Genomic DNA, 14,067 nt, shown 5'->3' on the forward strand with positions numbered 1-14,067 from the left:
CAAGTTGGTATGTTTTGAAATATTTAGCATCTCCTTAATAGATGTCTGTGATGTGAGCTGCATTAAATGACAGTATATATTATTTAACGTATTTCACAATGTATATCGATATGACCTTTATCAATTTTACACCGTATGGTGGCACTTTGAAAATTCAAATGTGGAGCGTTCACACGCTGTGTAATTATAGACGGTGTTTCTTCCGTGCAATATTTGAGTGTAGCTTTCGTTTGGCCTCTTCTTACCCTACTGGAAACACTGATTTATAGAGGGATTTAATAGATCCATGGTGGGTTTCGTATTGGTACTCAACGTTGTGAAAGTTTTTCTATATAAAACAAAAACCCTTCTGAGATAAATGCAACTCGTGTTTTCTCCACGGTTGTGATGGACATTTGAAATAATTGGCTGGTGATACAGTATATAATGAATACCTGTTTATTATTTATATTTTCAAAAAGCAAACGTAGAAAATGAGAACCAGTGTACAATTGGATTGCCGCCTCCTGTATAGATGAATGGATCTAAAAAAACACAGGAAAGAGAATAGGAGGAGACAAAAGAAATATAAGTAAATATATAGAAGGAACCTTGACGGGCAGAGGATGCACAATGGGAAAGATGATAAAGCCAGCAAGGGGTCAACAGTAGAGGATGACCACACACCTTTCTGTAGACAGATTGTGTATATAAATCTTGTATATATATTACCTTAGGTTGCCCTTCCCTTCTGTTAGATTATAACCTAAAGGACATTTACATTTTTTTTGTATTACCAACTCCTTTATTTTCAAAACTCATGTCTCAAACAGGTGGGGCATCTCATGAAAGTAATAGCTGCTTAGCTGTCCTTCGTGAAAAGCTGTGAATTCTGCATTCTGCTTAAGTGCAGCATCTCCATTTAGTGGCAGTTCAATTGGAAGGGGAGCAATTTGACAGCAACACATTGATTAATCGTTGGGAGCAAAGGGGCTTTAAGATCAATGTTGACCCACGCTGCTCTATAATGACAGCTTTGTCGTCTTAAAAATGTATGCACCTGTACCATATTATAAATGTCACCTTTTTTAGTGGATGGTAATATCATTCTGTACAGTTTCATTCTAAGCTATCGTTTAGAGTTGTAATATCTGGCTCCCACTGGCTCAGCCATGTTCACAAAGCTGGGCAGGCTTGTTTGTTTGTTTCCCTGCATTGCCAGAGGTCTAATGCATTTCTGTGTGGTAGCCGGGCTGAATCGCCAATATTCTCACACGTACTGCAGCGTTAACGGCTGCAGTGCCACTACAGTATTGCTGTGTGTGTCTGAATGGATAAGCGTGAAAGGGCTTGCACATGGGCAGTGTTGACCATCAAAGATGGCAAATAGCACTTGCTTGATGCAACACATGCGGCCAATTGAACCCTTCCGAGCGATTCATTAAATTGTCAGCATTTGTGGGAGCGATTGGATTCGATGATCGATTCTTCTTGTCACGTCTGCAATTTCCTTTGTACTTGTGCTACTTTTTCCGTCTTGCTTGCATAATACAGTTATAAACCCATTTAATCAAAATTTAACATGCACATGCCATTTCTGTTTAATAACCATAAATCAGTCTGATTCATATAATGAGCCTATCAATCAATTTTAATTGGTGAATCGATGCATCATTACATGTCAACTAGATACTGCCGTTGGCTCTTTCTGCAAAATTATACGTATGGTAGCAATTTCGTGGAGAAGTATTTGTGTGTATGGTAGCCAATGTAATCATGTAAAATAAACTTGGAAAGTTTAATCTTTGCAGCATTTTTATTGGCTTACAGGACAACTCGGTGGTCAAGAACTAGTCTTGTATTACAAAACTCAAATACACTCTTCCATTAGCCTTCATTGCTTCAGACAAGTTTGTCAACGAAAACGTTCCTTCTCATCTGCTTATGTTATTGTTAAATCATGTGATGTCGGCTGCAAGTAGATGGGCATTAAGCTGCGATTACGGCGGATTATTGTGGTGCATGCTGTGAATTTATTTGTAAGTAATTGAGCTCCTTCACGCAGGAAAAAAAGTAAATTTGAAAAAATTGTGAAATTCATAAACTAAGCATGTTCTAATAAATACATTTTACAGAACGTTGTCAGACCATTCCAGGCAAAGGCCCCTCCACGCCATGGCACTCATCAGGGTTGTTTCTCCATACTTCATCACGTCGGTCAGCATGGGTTGGTGGAGGGTGCACCCTGGACCGGTTTAAATATGACTTGCCACTGACGTTAACTGTGGCTGGGAATTGAACCGAGTTCCCAGTGCTCTATAGCCACTGCATCATTGCTTCTTCCACATATTATGATTGATAATAACGTTAACACCTTTCTGTTAATTCTATGAACACATTGAGATAGCAATGGTATAATGTCTCCTTGTTTACATTAAGAGCATTTTGCTTTATCAGTGAAATCTACCTAATAAGGTATCTGTGTAAGGCCCCGTCACAGAGACGACCTCTCTCTTTGTGCCGATACGTGTTCTCTCTCTGTGTATGTTTATGATGTCTGTCTGCTTATATGGTGTTTCTGGTTAGATTTTTGTTGCTATTTCTTTTATACCTGATGATGATTGCTTGTGTTGCAATCGAAACGTCGTAGTATGCTATTATTTAATTTATTATTTTATCTTTGTACGTGACTTTACCGAAAGAACCAAAGAATAATTCCTGCAGTCACGAAAGCTCCAAAATTAAGAAGGTATCTGTTTCCAATCTAATACGAATAGCATAGCTCAGCTCCCAGAAGCCTCGCAGTGCGTTTAACCATGTGCTGGCTGCATAGTGGATTATCTTCAAAGATTGTTTTCACCATAGCCCACAGTACTATGAGAGTGATGAGGCAGGGGTGGGTAAACCTGTCAGTGGAATTTGCCGATGGGCAGAGTCTTCCCGAGTTTGGTAAAAATGCAGTCACCAGGACCGGTTCATATGTCACTCCCCATTACGTCGACCATGGCCAGGAATTGACCTCTGCTTGCAGCGTGCTACTCGCTGTGCCACTACTCCACCATTGTTTTACATCGTGTATAATACAAAGTAATAATAAAAAAGGATGCCCTTTTTAACCAGGAAATATTCACTGAGTTTCAATACTTTTTTCTGCAAGAGAGTCCTTCATTGGTATGTTTGGCTATTTCCACTTATGAGTGTTTGGAATTTTCTAGGAAAAAAAACTAACATGCATACTAGGGGTTAGCATTGAAATCTTAACACAGATAGATTCAAGATTCGATTGCTGTACTGCTATGTCCCGGCCACAACACAGGTCGAGCCTACAACACTGTGTGTTCCCAGACAGACTCTCATCCAAGTACAGTGATACCTCGGTTCACGAACGCTTCGGTTCACGAACAACTCGGTTCACGAACAGAAAATTTCATAAAAATCTGCTCCGGTTCACGAACTCCGCTTCGGTTCACGAACAGGAGCCGCGCCCATTTTAATGCTCATTCCAGGCTGTCACGTGGTCGTGACTTCCTGTAGGAAGATCGTGGAGAGAAGCAGAGACACAGAAAGAAGTACTGTGAGTACTGTGAAGACACTTTCAGTGACTTTTAGATTTTTGGTGTGCTTTTTAGCACATACAGTACTGTACTGTACTACTGTACTGTACAATACTGTACTTACTGTACAACACTACTGTACTTACTGTACAATACTGTACTTACTGTATTGTACAGTTCACCCGTTTGAGTGCTTACTGTCTCCCACCCGCCTCCCACCTGCCTTCCTCCATGCCAGAAGTCATCTCAAGCAAGGTTAGTGTTCTCTCTTTATACATTACTATACTGTACAGTACTACAGTAATGTGTATTGTCATTTGTTTCATATTTTTGTGCTTCAAAAACCAAAAAAAAGGGTCAGAACGGATTAACCGGATTTACATTGAACCCTATGGGAAAATGTGCCTCGGTTCACGACCAATTCGGTTCACGACCAGAGTCAGTTCACGAATTAAGTTCGTGAACCGAGGTATCACTGTACTACTACTCAAACCTACACAGATCTTGCAGGATAGGGTGCATTCATGGTGATTTTGTCATACGGGTTATTTTAATACTTCCTAACGAATGGTAGTTTAACATTTATTTTGTGCAAATTTCCACGTGTATTAATTATTTGGTAAATATGTGACCATTACAATGTTGACCCAGGCACTTTTTAAAACTTTTTTGTCATCTTTTTTTCACAGGTAAATAAAAAAAAATTCACGTGGAGTTTTGCAGTCATTGAAACATTGTTTTATTTTTTTTTCCTGGCAGGTGCAAACACAATTCAGGCTGTACTGTTATAATAACGCAGCTGCTAATTGAGGAAACTGCGTTGGGAAAATTACCTCTGCTGAAAAATCTCATGCTGTATTCAAGCTTTCCAGCTTAGCACAACTTTGTTGGCTTTCTGAACATCCGAAAATCGAACCGATAGTGGAAAATAGATGGTATCTTTGTCACCGTTTCTTGTACGTGCCATGATTCTGAATGCGGAATTATTTTTTCTTAAACATTTCTTATGCCGTATCAACTGTACACGTGCAAATATTAATACAGCCTGCTACTGCAATTTCAAGGTTTAAAAAAACATGTAAGCCAGTTTTCCAATCAATAAATACAATTAAACTTCATTACATTACAGGGTGATTTGGGAAATTGCTAATGATGAACCATTCATGATTTAGAGAATGTCATGGCTTTCTGAGAAAGAACGTGAACATGATGAACAAGGAGAGATGGGCTAAAGAGCATATTAACTTCCGTTAGTGGTGTGACTTTTCCCAGCTCTGCCACGTATCAGCAATTGCCAGCTCGATCATTGATGTTGCATTGAGCCATTATTCTTTTCTCTTTGTTAAAATTATTCTTCTGTTGTGCTGGCAATTTCATTTATGCTTTGACAAATTGGTTTATATTAAATGCATCACCAGAGGTCTTCGTTTGCGAAACCAAAATGGCTTTGACATGAAAAAAATATATATACTGTACTATAAAATTATTTTTCAAAATTCTAATTGAATTTTTCCTATTTGTTAAACCTCATATTCTTACTGCTTATGCAGCATGCATATACAATATTATTGCCAGCAATTCACTGTTGGATAAAGGCCTCCCTTCCCAAGCCATAACCAATACCATATATCAGTTTTCTATTTGCATTTTCGTCGCATGCATGTTATTTTTGTTGCTGTTGTAATTATCTATGTTGTCATTACGATCAGCACATGTTCACTTGGCAATGTACGTTGTTAAGTGAGGTTTATTTTGCTTTGTTTTTTTCTAGTTCCAGTACAGTCAACTGCGATGTGTATCCTCTCCCTAGGCTATATTCAGGTGAGGAGACCTCTGCAAGGCATGCGCTTGTGAGCTAAAGGCTGATGAGAATTTTGGCATTTGGAACAACGCATCGACTGAACAAAGATAACCATGGCAGCTGCAAAGAAAGGTATACAGGGCTGTGTTGTGATTTTCACAATATTTATTTGTAAATATTTTACCAAACAAGAGATGACATCTGTTTCTTACAGATAATTGCGTTGTTTACTTTTATTGCATGTGTTTGTTTATGTGTTTTGTGAAAATTGCAGTAGGAAAGGATGTCGTAGCCTTTTTTTTCCTCGACGCGCATTTAAAATGCCACTCCCGATAAATGTGTGTAACATGTACTTTATAAAATGTCAACAGTCGCTAAATCCACAAAAAATATATTTGGTGAAAGGCATTGAGTGCATGGTAATGCTGTGAAAGATTGAATGTGCCTTGAGAGGCATTACTACTACTAAACATTGCTACCTATAAGTAGCGCGCCGGTACATTTAGGGTGCGTCCATTTTGCTAGGAGATCCAACTGTATGAAATGAAACACATTATTTGGTGATACTGCATTGCCAGTGATGCACGTGCAAAAATGTTCAAATAATCCATTACATTCGTCAATAACAGTGCCTGAAAAGGAAAGCTATATATATTTGGCAACGTTTTCGGCAATAATGTGCTGTGATTAAGGGTCAATTCTAAAAATATTACTTATATTTTTCTTCAATTTCGACGAGTGTTTTTGATTAATGTGTTTAGGTTTTTTTGCTATTTGAAATTTGATAAAGATATTTTTTGCACTTAAAATGCAAACATGTATGCCAGTGGTTTTACATTCTAGACGTGTGAGCTTACACCCACGCGCTTGTGTTGTAATGTACGTGCGCTGATACGCACCCTAACAGGTTTATTTAAATGTTTCTTGAAAGTATTTCGCAGCCAGTATTAAAGATCTGGGCATTTATATAATTACGCTGTGTGTGATAGGTTTCATAGCATTTATTTTTGGGGAGTTGCAGCTTTTGTGAAAGCATAAAGTATAAAGCGTCCCTCGGTCATTCGGCCAGATGGAAAGGCAAAATATCCCCCGTTCATTGCAATAAAGGGACTATCTGCTCCATTAAAATTGGGCTATATTTCAAATTTTACAACTAGACCCGTGACCGACTTGTGTCCTGTGTGACTTTTCGCACACGTACGTGTGTGTCCTCGTAAAGCTCCAGCGAAGCATCGGTCTGGAGGAGTGCACTTTGGGGAGGAGGTGGGAGCCGAAGGAGCTGGGCACGTCCACTTTGACGATAAACTGCACGACTCGATCGTCATGGTCACGCAGGAGACGGACGGGAGCTTCCTCACTAAGGTTTGAACCCCTGATGGTTGGATCATACAATGCAGGCCTCGTCCCTGCCAATGGGCCATATCTCCCTTCATCTCCCCACGTGGCCGACTACATACCGTGTCCCACATGTTGGAGGGGACCCTTAAAAAAAGGAATAATAGATCGCACTCCCGAAGCTCAATGATTGAACAGCGTGAAAAGCAATACTGATTTGCCATTTGCTGTCGCTCCACGATGCTCAGAAACATCACAAACCAGGGAACCCCAGTTCAGTGCTGCACTGTGCAGCAATTTGTACCGTGCGTTCCATTCAGGAATGGCTCGTGGTTTGTTTTTTAACAAGATGTGAATTAGAAAAGTGCTGGTCTTCATTGAAATAATGGAGTTTTGTTCACAAAGTAGATATATCGGGACACCTCACCCCTTAAATAGCCCGGTGTTTCGAGATCACGCTGTATACCATGTGTATGTGTGTGTAACTGTGCCTGTGGGGAATGGTGATGCAGTGGTTAGTGCTCTCCTAGGTCGACTCGGCCTCAAATGAGTACCTGGTACAATGTGTAAATTATTGTCACTAGGGAGACAAAGGCGGCTGGGCGTGGTGCTGGCCAGCTCACCCCGTCGTGTGCTGTACCGGCCTTCGTAGCTGCTCGCTAACAGCACTTGCACCAACAGTCTGTTATGGCTTCATGAGGGATTTTTTTTCTCTGCTGTAAGGTGACGCCTGCAGTGCGTGGTTGAATGGCGATGCTTCTGTTTTTGCGGCGTGTGTCTGGCAGGTTGGCTTCCTGAAGATTGGCCACAAGTACGAGATCACGTTTGAGATTCCAAGCCGCGAGCGTCTTGGCCAGGATGTGTGCGTGGTCTCCAAACACAATTTGTTTCTGCAGGTGACTGGCATCAAGGCAACTGCCGTTGGTGAGTTCTTCTCCGCTGTCTCCGAGGCATTTTTGTCCACTGTCTTATACTCATCGAGGGCCAGATTCTCGTCTCGTTTAATCATGTGGTGATGCTGTGTTGGCAGTGGGGCACAAGCATGAATAACAAAAACCCTCAACACATTTGTCAATAACACTGCCTTCACATGAAGAAACTATTGGTGTTGTTTCTGGGTAATGACCCTTCTTTGTAGCACATTTTTGCGAACGTTTGTTCTTGTCAGCTTTTTGCGAAGACCTTGCAATGTTTCTATAGCCAACGATGGAGCAAATTTACTGAGCCCCCATGTGTTACAGAGCTTTTTTTGAAGATTAGAATTTGGCCTGCCGAGGATACAGAGAGGGTCCCCCGTGATGTCGTCAATATTTATTTAAAATTATTGTTTGTAGTATTATGCCTCTAATAGAGGCCCTCTGAATTTCTATAATAATAATGACCCATTGACACACATGTGTGCAATTACATTTCTTCTAAGTTATTTAAAATGAGAGTGAATATATCATCTATGTTTAAATTTAAGTGACATTTTCCATCGAAAGAATATGCAAAATAAATGGGATTTGGATACATATGTAATGTTATAGCACTTAAAATGATTTGGCTCTTAAATTAAGGTGAATAACTTCTGACAACCATGATGGGGCAGGAGGGAAGGTTATATCAAATTTGAGATGTGTTGGAAAGTATATATATTGGCACGTCAATTACCATGTGGCAGTGCTGCCTTGGTTTGCATAGAGACAGTTTGGATCCAACATATGGTGGGTTCCTATATCCTGGAGTGTTGTCATTATATCGCATGAGCTAGGCTGATTATCTGTGTGGGTTCAATCTTGCTGGGCGCGGGGTCTTCAAGCCATGACACGTTTGCTTGTATGTATCAGATAGAATAATGTTAGATTCAGATTAACTAACAGTGCATTGATGTGTATTATGGAATGCTTTCTCCGTTGAAAGATGAAACCTACTAACAATGTAATTCACCAGTGAGCATCAGACTCTTGAGTTCGGCTTTACATGATCTTTGAAGTGCATGAGTCACTGGACTTATTGAAATGTCCTCAATTTGTTGACATCAGCAAGGGTGAATATTTCAATGAAGCCTAATTTTCCATGGGATTGTAGCAACAATCAGACCACATTCACTTTTTTCACAAAAGCAATTGTTATCACTTGAGTGCAGCAAATGTTGGAAGGAAGCATATGATGGTGTTTCTTTTTCCTTTGAATGTGATCACGATTAGAGCTGGGCTCTCCGATTATTTAAGTAATAAATTATTCGACCGATTGGCAGCTGTATTAGTCAACTAATCTGGTCACATTTTTGATTTAAAGCTTTCGTGACTGCAGGGATTCATCTTCTTGGTTCTTTCAGTAAAGTCACGTAGAAGGGGAGTAATAAAATAATAAAAATAAAACATAATAAAATTATTCTCACGACGTTTCGGCCACAACGCAAGCAGCCGTCCTCAGGTGAAAACCAGGTCCGTCGAGGCGACAGAGTCTGAATGAAACAGCACACGAGCTTATATATATGCTCCAAGCTCGTGTGCTGTTTCATTTAGACTCTGTCGCCTCGACGGACCTGGTTTTCACCTGAGGACGGCTGCTTGCATTGTGGCCGAAACGTCGTGAGAATAATTTTATTATGTTTTATTTTTATTAATCTGGTCACATTAATAACAGTAACAAAAAAATAAGTGTCACGTGTGCCGTTGGATGGGAGGCGATGGACAGGGCTTGGCGAAGTCGACAGCATCATTAGGCGCGTCACTGGGTGTCTGCTAAGTGGGATTTTCCACCTTCGAGGGCAGGGTGTCAGGAAGGCTGCCATTTTTAGAGGGGCCCCAGCACTCTGCCACACTTATATGTCAGTTAACTGACTAGTCCTCCCATCTCTAATTATAATTATTGTTGTTGTATTTAATAATGTGTGTCTACACGCTTTGAAAAGAGAAACCAGTAAGCTGATTTGGACCAGATTAAGAAGAAACAATCAAATCTGCCACAATTATGAGTTATATCACTGCAGTTTGCCATATGCCTAGTGTCAATTATAACATAACCATACGCAAAAAATATATACATGGCACTATTTGGATGTATTTCACATTTTTAGTACAATTTCATCTCAAGGAGCTCTTTACTTAAACATATTTTTAACTTGGCAGTGTCCGTGTATCTTAAATAGTTTATTTAGTTGGTTGCATATGTGTATCTTGCATCACCCCAGTGCATAACACTGTGAACACTGCAGGTGAGAAAATTCATAAAAGTGATCTCTAAATTTGGTCAAGGCGTTTCATGACATGCCCCACACGGTCTGTTTGAGGTTTTGTTATTTTAAGTCTGGTGTTAAAAATGATCGCACAAGAAAGAACATAGCCTGGCTTGAAGCCTCATAAGGAAAGCATTTGCTTAATGGCTTTGTGCACTGCAATATTTTATGCTATAATATACAGCCCCAGACTCTAACTGGATTTTTTTTTACCAAGCCTGCAATGAATTATACTTTTGTTAGTTTCAAGAGTTTACGTAATAAGTAAGTTGTATAGTTTTAGCACAGCGTTCTTTCAGATGGTTGAGGCAACAGCAATGCATAGGGAAAGAAGTGCACCAAACAGCAAGTGCGTATAATTGTTTTTGGCAAGCATGACAGTGGTTATATACATGTGTAAGAGTAGAGAAGTACCAACTTTACATTGTATAAGTCGTGCTTTGTCAATTGCAAGGCCAGATTTGCTGCAGGGAAAAGCTACTTTCACCACTTAATTCAGCAGTGGATTAACAAAATTGGCTGTACATGTGGAAATAAGCCCTGTGGTTGTTATTAAGACATTGGCCTTGTGCAACGTTGGTGCTTTTGATAAAATGTTGTGATGGGGCCAATGAAATAGTGTGGATAATATACCCATAATAATGCCTCAAACCGTGGGAAAATATAAATCAAGCCGTTAAACACAGTGGCCACACCTAATTTGGGCACTCCTTAAAAGTAATTTTGAGCACGCGATGTTGAGACCGGCTACCGTTCGGCGGACCACCTCCTCTCAACAGTTTACAATGAGGGCAGTTTCACGTTACGCTCGTGTTGATCCAGTGAACACAACCCGAGCTGGGCTTCGCGCGCTTGCCAGAACGCCGCCGCGTATATACGTCGACTGCAGGAAACCCACCCACGGGGCAGGGCACCGAAGGAGCCTCCTTGGTGGTGGGGGCTGGGAGTGGTGGCACACGTGATTGTGATCGGCACGTAGCAGGCCACGTGGGAGCCATGGCCACGCATCTGTACAAGGCCATTAACGCTGGCATGGGTGTGTGTGTGTGTTCCCGTCTCTCTTCCGTACGCATTTATTTTATCACGGCATTGTGTTTTCCGTTTGAACTCCGATCTGAAAATCTGATAGTTTTGTTTGCTCTCGGCACAGGCCATTTTCTTTTGATTGAATGCTGACTAAGCGATATCTTCCCATTCATATGCTGTCGGTTTTTAACACACTCACATTCATGTGGCCTGTTCGTAGTTGCTAAATGAAAGAAGGTTTATTAAACTGTCAAGGTTCTCAAATTAATTGGCTTACAAAAAGTCATGTTTTATTGCTTACTGTCGCCAGTATTATTCTGGATCTGGGTGAGATTCTAGGATGGTGACAGCATATCGGGATTTTAGTTGACGGTGAGGTACAATGATGAGGTCTTGGTTGATGTGTAGTTTGTCATTGTCAAAAAAAAGTATAAACACATTGTATTGAAAACCTAAAGGGTAATGCTCTCTGTTTCCACTTAGAGCCTTTCACATTATATATACAATATGCCTAATATGGTATATGTTGGTAATATAATACTAATAGCTTAACATCATAGCTCAGTTCCCAGAAGACTTGCAGTGCTTTTTTGCTAGAGCTCTAACCATGTGCAGGCTGCGCACTGGATTTTTTTTCAAATAGTTTCTTCACCGTTCGCCCCCCCAACGGTTCTGTGAGAGCGATAATGCGGGGGTGGGAAAACCTGTCAATGTCATTCGCCCCCATGGCCAGGGACTTGGCAAGTTTTATGGGCAGCTTGGTGCCGATTGTCGGTAACTGTGTTAGATTCGGTGAATCACTCGCCGAGCATCGATTCCCAAGATTGTCCCAGCAGCAAGAACAGGCGGTGAACAAAATTATTCTTGGGTCACCACTAAAATTAAGCTTTACTTAATACAGCACTGATTCATTTATTAAAATCGATTCTTATGCTCATTGGCACATCAATCTACGTATGAATTGATTTTTTTACATATGTGTAATAATAAAATGCCAATTGGCTTCACGTGGGAGGAAAGTGCAGTACCTCGGGTGGTCGCCCATCCAAGTACTAACCAGGCTCAAACATGCTTAGTTTCATGGGGCGTTTAGGGCAATGATCTTGCAGGCATGGTTGTATTTAAACCTGACAGCCACTAGAGACCCTACATGCACTGTAATGGCAACAATCTCATTGATTCCAGAATGAAATCACAACCCAGAATTGTGGCAATTAATTAAATTGCAAGGAGTGTGAATCATTACTGGCATAATAATTAAGCGTTTAGGCACTTGGCAGTAGTTTATATCCATATCTGTGAAACAGCTTCAATATCTCTCTGCCCATAGTTTTCAAACATTTTTACTCAAAGAAACTAGGAACAGGGATGGACTGGTTTGTCATTCTTGATATTGTTTTCACTTGCAATCGGTGAATAACACGTCGTGGGTTGGCACAAAATTTGAATGTATCAAGTTGTAAAATGTTTAATTATATATGCTGTGTGTGTTACGTTTTATTTTTGATGTGCGTAAGTGTTTTAAATTAATGTCATGTTCGGAAAATATTTATGTATATTACTCATTTCGCAGAATTTTACGGGCCAAGGTGGCTAAAAATGACGATCCTCTTGAACAAAATTGTACCTGTAATGGTTGGTGTACATTTCCATCGATAGAAGAGCCTATCATGTCCATTACCAGTTTACGTGACCACACATACACACATACTATAATACATGCTGCCTGTTCTATCGTTGTATTTTGCAGACGCAAGCTAAAAGGATAGCACTGACTGAGAGTTGTAACAATAAAGTGTTTCGTAACCTCTAAGGGAAATGTTATTCCTTGGCATGTTTATTATTATTGTTATTTATCAGTAGTGCAAGCACCGTAATGAGTTCAGTGTCAAACGTGCACCATAAATTTCACCGATCTGAGTATGAGAACACAGTAGGTCCATCTTTGGCTGTCATGTTAAACCATCACCGTTGCTTTCAGGGAATGGTATCCTGAAGTATTAATGGCGCCATTAAATGTGATGTGTGCCCGAGTGCACCGGCCAACGGCCCTGCTGGTGCCTGCTGCACTGGGATTAATTACGCACTGCACACAGTGTATCTATGTATGTTGAACTTCGTTCGCACACTATGTAGCCAACCGTGCTAATTGGAGGTGTGGGGGAAGGACAACAAACTAAACCCCAAAAAGCAGTTCTAAAGACATGAGTTTTCAATCTAGATTTAAAAGGGTATGGCCCAATTTACTTTTTAATGTCGGAAGGAAGAGCATTTCAGATGCACATCTTAAAGAGCGTGATAATAGAGTGACTGTCTTTGTTTGATGATTAACCAAAAGCTGATGGTTTATGCTGAGAAAAGCTCTAACAATTTCTGTTCACGACACATTCCTATTTACATGATCTAATTGAAGAGACCTTTATTATGGATAATATTGGTCGCGAAAGCAGCCTGTGTGCTAAACCAATTCTAACAGTAAAATGATGGGAATCTCACCAGACAGAAAGGCTTGATGAGAGGACCGAGTCTCTGGTCACAACTGTGCATTTGCTGTACATAAAGCTTCCGATTTACTGACACATGTTTAACGCACAGACACAATTTGCTGCTGTATTACCGCGTGTGACCTTGATCTGAAACCTTGGGAATCAGAAGGTCCAGTGTTTATTGTGATTAAACATTAACGATGTTAGGGTTAGCATTGACATTTCCTTTATGATTGCTACTGCCACTTTTTTCGCAAGCACTAGCCTTTTGCTCTTCCAAGGACCGGTGTATTTCAGCAAATCTGAAACTTGCAAGCGAAAAGCAGACCTTGACGTGATATTCATTGCATCAATTTGTGTGCAATTTGTAAGGCCGCGGTGACACAGACCTATTTCATTTAAAGGTTATAATCCCTTTTTCATCAAGACGTCCTTTTTACTTCTATGTCTCAACAGCGTTACGGAGATCGCGTGACGTGAGGGTTCTGCCTTTGTAGTGAGGGTTGTAAGTTGACGCTGAGGAGGGGGGAGGAGGAGGCACCTCGCCCCCCCCCCATGTGGAGTGACGTCACCCGCTAATGAATGTTGGGGGGGGGTATCCATTTAGAAGACATCACCTCTTCATGATTATTAATGAGGGGGGCTATTCGATGTGGAGTGACA

At 40.6% G+C, this 14,067-nt stretch overlaps 1 protein-coding gene across 8 annotated transcripts in view; it reads left to right on the forward strand.

Annotated features, from left to right (window-relative positions):
* Positions 1 to 14,067, forward strand: part of ADISSP (adipose secreted signaling protein) — a 50,096-nt gene that overhangs the window by 4,559 nt on the left and 31,470 nt on the right. For 3 of the 8 annotated variants that reach the window (XM_078861556.1, XM_078861561.1, XM_078861562.1), the window contains exons 2-4: positions 5,344 to 5,466; positions 6,554 to 6,696; positions 7,455 to 7,593. In XM_078861556.1, the coding sequence (XP_078717682.1) occupies positions 5,448 to 5,466; positions 6,554 to 6,696; positions 7,455 to 7,593 (301 nt within the window). In that variant the 5' untranslated portion in view covers positions 5,344 to 5,447. Of the gene's footprint in view, positions 1 to 3,485; positions 3,554 to 3,771; positions 3,789 to 5,343; positions 5,467 to 6,553; positions 6,697 to 7,454; positions 7,594 to 14,067 lie in introns of all 8 variants that reach the window. The other 5 variants (XM_078861555.1, XM_078861559.1, XM_078861557.1 and 2 more) reach the window with 5 other exon arrangements.

This window comes from Lampetra fluviatilis, chromosome 12, assembly GCF_964198595.1.
Source record: "Lampetra fluviatilis chromosome 12, kcLamFluv1.1, whole genome shotgun sequence".
Lineage (NCBI taxonomy): Eukaryota > Metazoa > Chordata > Hyperoartia > Petromyzontiformes > Petromyzontidae > Lampetra > Lampetra fluviatilis.